General features: G+C 32.9%; 1 protein-coding gene across 1 annotated transcript; it reads left to right on the plus strand.

Moving 5' to 3' along the window:
• The first annotated feature begins 3235 nt into the window (after positions 1-3235).
• LOC121791079 (protein TIFY 5A-like) lies at positions 3236-4154 on the plus strand. Its single transcript, XM_042189128.1, has 3 exons — positions 3236-3338; positions 3603-3696; positions 3810-4154. Exons 1-3 carry the CDS (start codon positions 3292-3294, stop codon positions 3996-3998), a joined length of 330 nt encoding a protein of 109 aa, XP_042045062.1. The 5' UTR covers positions 3236-3291; the 3' UTR covers positions 3999-4154.
• Positions 4155-4788: the final 634 nt, after the last annotated feature.

The following is a 4788-nucleotide window of genomic DNA, read 5'->3' on the forward strand; positions in this document are numbered from 1 at the left end:
TTGGCCAATCAGAACGCGCCACGTCAGCTGCTCACTGGCACGGACGTGCTCGATGCATCGAGCAGCGCCGCGCCAGCGGCAAGAGCGCAGCGGCGAGCAGGCGGTGCCACGCCGCTGGCACGGACGGACGGACGCGTGCCCACTCACCGGTGCAGATGCTCTAAGTATATACAGAAAAATTGAGAAGACCTTTAATAACAAGAAAATATTTTCAAACATGCATTAAGAGTATGCCCTAACTTAATTAATGATCGTGTTCCTTCTTAAATTCGAGTTAGAACGACATCATATGAAAGGAAAATAATGAATTATAACCATGAATAAAAAAATAAAACAAATAAAATTTATCACCCTAGAAAGAAAATAAATTCAAAACTTATTTTCTTGTCCTTACAAAACCTACTAACTACTTACTAGGAGTAACCTTATAAATTACCCGCACATAGCTAACATTACAAAACCAGATTTGATATTTGAAAATATTATAGTGGAAAATTTTATCTATAAATAATGGAGATGGTCAACGTTTATCAATATTGCTCATGTTATGATATGAGATTATGTAATTTTCTACCAATACGTCTTTCTTCAAAGTGGGACGAATCCTAATTATGAGCTTCAGAGTCAGTATATGGTGTGGAGGTAGTTGAGTGGACTTAGGATTTATAAATACTTCCTCTATTTTTGAAAATATAATTTTTGAAATCGACTTAGGTTTTAATGGAAATTGATAAAATAAGAGAGAGAAAAAAAATGTGTTAGTGGAATGAGTTTCACTTCATTAGAGAGAAATATGTATTCTAATATGGAAAGTTCCTATTTTTAAGAAATGGACAAAAAAGAGTTTCTATTTTTAATAACGGATGGAGTATAACTTTCCGTACTATAGATCTGCAATTGATGAACACTTTAAAACTTTTCACAATCATGGACACACCAATGAAGATATCGCTCTCTATCTCCAACTTTTGGATAGGCATATCTTTTGTTAACCGTAGCCATGAAACAAACACCAAATCTCAGCAGACAAATAGTACACACTCTAATATTAGAAACAAAACCATATCTCTCTCAAAAGGCTTCAATAATAGTACCAAATCTCAGCAGATAAAATAGTACACACTCCAAGTTCATGCAACATCACAAATGAAATTACCACCAAAAGCATGTCCTAATCCTCCCTCTAGCAAGGCATTATCAGTATCGAGCTTAAGGATATCTGACAAAGGAGACTATATCAACTGATAAAGGTGTATAAACGAGATACTCTAGAGGTTGTATCGATGGTCATTCTAGCCTCTTCTACCGTTTTTGTCGTACTAACAATCTGAGTAGTGCTCATGTTACTAAAAATATTTGAAAAAAATAGTATGCCGCTATCTAGATTAGCAGGCACAAAGTCAATCCAAATTCTCAATTATCGAAACGTTTTATTACCCATATCAACTAATGAGAAATATCAATATTTGTGGACCCGTCTCATAAATATTTTATAGCATCAATCCACTATTTAGTTGATCAATAAAAAATAACACGAGGATATATCTGATAATAGCAACTATAGTCACGAAAAAGATGGACCACTTTGAACAGGTATATATTTCGTTTTCAATCAATCTAATTGAATAGGCATATGTGTAACATATTGTTTGACATTTTTTCAGGAAAATGTATTGCATATATATTAGTTTAAGAAGTTATGGTTGCATATTATTTTCCTTTATCCTAGTATTATTTATATGGACAGCAATTGTAAGAATATTATATAGCAAATTAAGACCTAGATTATCATTTTGATTAGTTTAATTTAAGATGTATTTTATTTAGATATGCAATGCTTTTTACTTTCTGGTCGCCGCGTCCTACCTTAATTCATTTTGGATTTTTGGTAGCGCATATTAATTAAAGAAAAAAAATTACAAATTCGAAATTGGAAAAATAACAACTTATTTATCCAAATCACATTAATGGGAAGAGGGAACTCTAGTAGGTCATAAGAAATATCATCAATTGGACAAACTGTATATCGACACATATTAATGTCTACGTTATTAGGGAAACAAACATACATTAATTAAGTGACCAGATCAGATTAGAATTTAAAATTACCTCTACTCCGTAGCAATTATAGTTATCACAAAATGAAAAATCTAGTAGATTAGAATTTAAAATCACCTCTACTCCGTAGCAATTATAGTTATCAGAAAATGACAAATCTAGTAACCAATTAAGTGTTTACATTAATTAATAACACTTAAGATTAAACCAAAAAGTACGGCCAAACCCCATATAAAAGAATTTTATCTTAACCAACGCACTAATAAACGTGATTTTATCGACATTTTTATGAGCAATTAATTATAAATATAACACATAAACATTTGTGTTTGTCGTTATTAGTAATATTATAGTATATCGCATTTTTTTGGAAAATATATGTATATCACCACGAGATTAATGTATACTAATATCAAGGCAAAATTAACTAAGTCCCGATACAATTAACTGAGATGGCATTTTAAGTTCGTTAATAAGATACTTCAAGTATAGTAAAAAAAAAACTTCAATTCTTCATATAATCATAAGTTCGTGACATGAAAACTTTAAGATTAATTAAATTGATTTAATTATGAAACCCCATAAGTAATAGGCTGAATTGCTATCTAGTTATAAAAAAAGTAAATTTTAACTTTGTGACTAGTTCAATTCTCATAGATAGCCTTTTACACATTTCCAATTTTTTAGATAATAATAGTATTCCACAGTTTACAACTAATTATAGCACAACTCATACTAAAAAAATGTAATTTAATTTTCTTAAAATATATTTCTCACTTCAAGTAATTACGGCACGGATAATATTGCCCACATAATTACGTAACTAAAATCCAATTTATCCCAAATTCTCAAAACACAAAAATTTACTAAAAATGAGTTTAGAGAAAATAGGCGAAAGGAGAGAAAGTGGAGGCCGACTTAAGTAAACCACGTGGGAAATTGCGGAAGAGAAGCGGTACATAAATAAAGAGAGCATTGCTAATTCTAGTTAACTCATGTAACACGTGATACATATTTATTTTATTTCGCTTTTAAACTGCTGTCTTTTTCTTTTCCTATTTATTTTTTTAATTTTTGTAGGAGGCAGAATTCCGTAGGCGTTTCGTGTCTCACTCAAATTCCTATTTATAAGAATCAAAACCACCGCTCCTTTTCTCCTTCAAACTCCCCTCTCCTCTCTCTCTCTCCCACACAGAGTTACAAACAAACCCTCATTGGATTCATCTCTTCATCATGAAGCGCAACTGCAATTTGGAGCTTCGCCTCGTCACGCCTTCCATGTAACTCTCCCTCTCCCTCTCTGACTAATACTTCCATTTTGACTGGGCACGGGTTTTAAGAAATGTAATGTAAAGTGAGTTGAAAAAGTTATCTAGAGTGGGTTCTATTTTTATATATTAGTTTTATGATAATTAAATGTGAGTTAGTGGAATATGAGGTTCATTACTAAAAATGGTAAAATTGAAGGGATGTATGGAAAATTGAAAAATGTGACAAAATTGAAGGGACGGAGAGAGTAATTCTTTTTGTGTTTACTTGAAAAGGTTGGATTTGAACGACGAGAGTTCGAACAAAAAGCAGCAGCTGACAATTTTCTACAATGGAAAAATGGCTTGTTGTGATGCAACGGAGCTTCAGGTAAAAAGTTCAAATCAATTTTATTTTATTTTATATGCATAGAATAAGTTAAGTTGCGCGTGAAGCCATTTGCCCGATAATAATGAGGCTAATTTTAATTAATTATGGCGCAGGCGAGAGCGATCATATCGCTGGCGAACCGAGAAACGGAGGAAAAATCGAGCAAGAATTTTCCGGCGATGAATTCGCCGGTGTATAGTGCGGCGACCGGGCTGTCGATGAAGAGGTCGCTGCAGAGATTTCTGGAGAAGAGAAAGAGTAGGGCTCAAACGATATCGCCATACTCGATTACCAGACAATAGAGTTTTTAGTTGATTAATTAATGATTGAGTATTAATTAGATTATGAGTTGTTTTTTTTATATAAAAAAAAACGCCATTTGTGGGTGGGAGGTTTAGGCAGACCTTCAACCCGTAAATAAGATCAAAATGTAATGTTCCAAAAACATGATCTTAGCCCAAAAGTGACTAAGATCTAAACAAGAACATGAAGATGCAAAATAGAGGTCCCACGAGTCGAGATCCTCCGTACTATCAAGTGGAAAAAACCGACTAAATATATAAGATGAAGCAAAGAAAAACTATCAAAACCAACCACCAAAGAAACTGGGTCAAACCACATCTCTACATCGGAAACGGAAGTTAGGATATCACATGAGTTGGTTTATTATTAATCAGATGCATATTAAGGGAATTGTTGTTGTATTGGGTTTGAGATGTTTAGCCATGTTTGATGAAACATGAAGTATAATTAATTAATGCAAATTAGTTTCAAATATATTGTTTGTTGTTAGTTAGTTGTACTACGTTTTGCACATTGTATTGTTTAATTTTGCTTCATTGTTTAATTAATATAAGAAATTATTTGTGGTCTCATGACTAGTGAGTATTAGGTGACCACGTTTTATATTTTGTTAGGACAATCACCATGTCTTGCAATTCATACAATATTTATCAAAATTGTTATAATTCTCTTGGACTTTTTATTAGTTAAATATGACTTCTTCACTGTTTATAATGCACGCCATGCTCTTTTGTAGATAAAAGGTGTATATGTTTGTGTGTACGATGGGGTAGAGCCAGGTGGGGCCGG

Source organism: Salvia splendens, unplaced genomic scaffold (assembly GCF_004379255.2).
Source record: "Salvia splendens isolate huo1 unplaced genomic scaffold, SspV2 ctg713, whole genome shotgun sequence".
In the NCBI taxonomy this organism is placed as follows: domain Eukaryota; kingdom Viridiplantae; phylum Streptophyta; class Magnoliopsida; order Lamiales; family Lamiaceae; genus Salvia; species Salvia splendens.

Bases quoted from the DNA above. Each gene is read 5' to 3' on its own strand.
- LOC121791079 (XM_042189128.1), top strand. From the start codon at position 3,292: ATGAAGCGCAACTGCAATTTGGAGCTTCGCCTCGTCACGCCTTCCAT. The intron at 3,339-3,602 runs GTAACTCTCCCT...TTACTTGAAAAG, and splicing joins CGCCTCGTCACGCCTTCCAT to GTTGGATTTGAACGACGAGA. The intron at 3,697-3,809 runs GTAAAAAGTTCA...ATTATGGCGCAG, and splicing joins GTGATGCAACGGAGCTTCAG to GCGAGAGCGATCATATCGCT.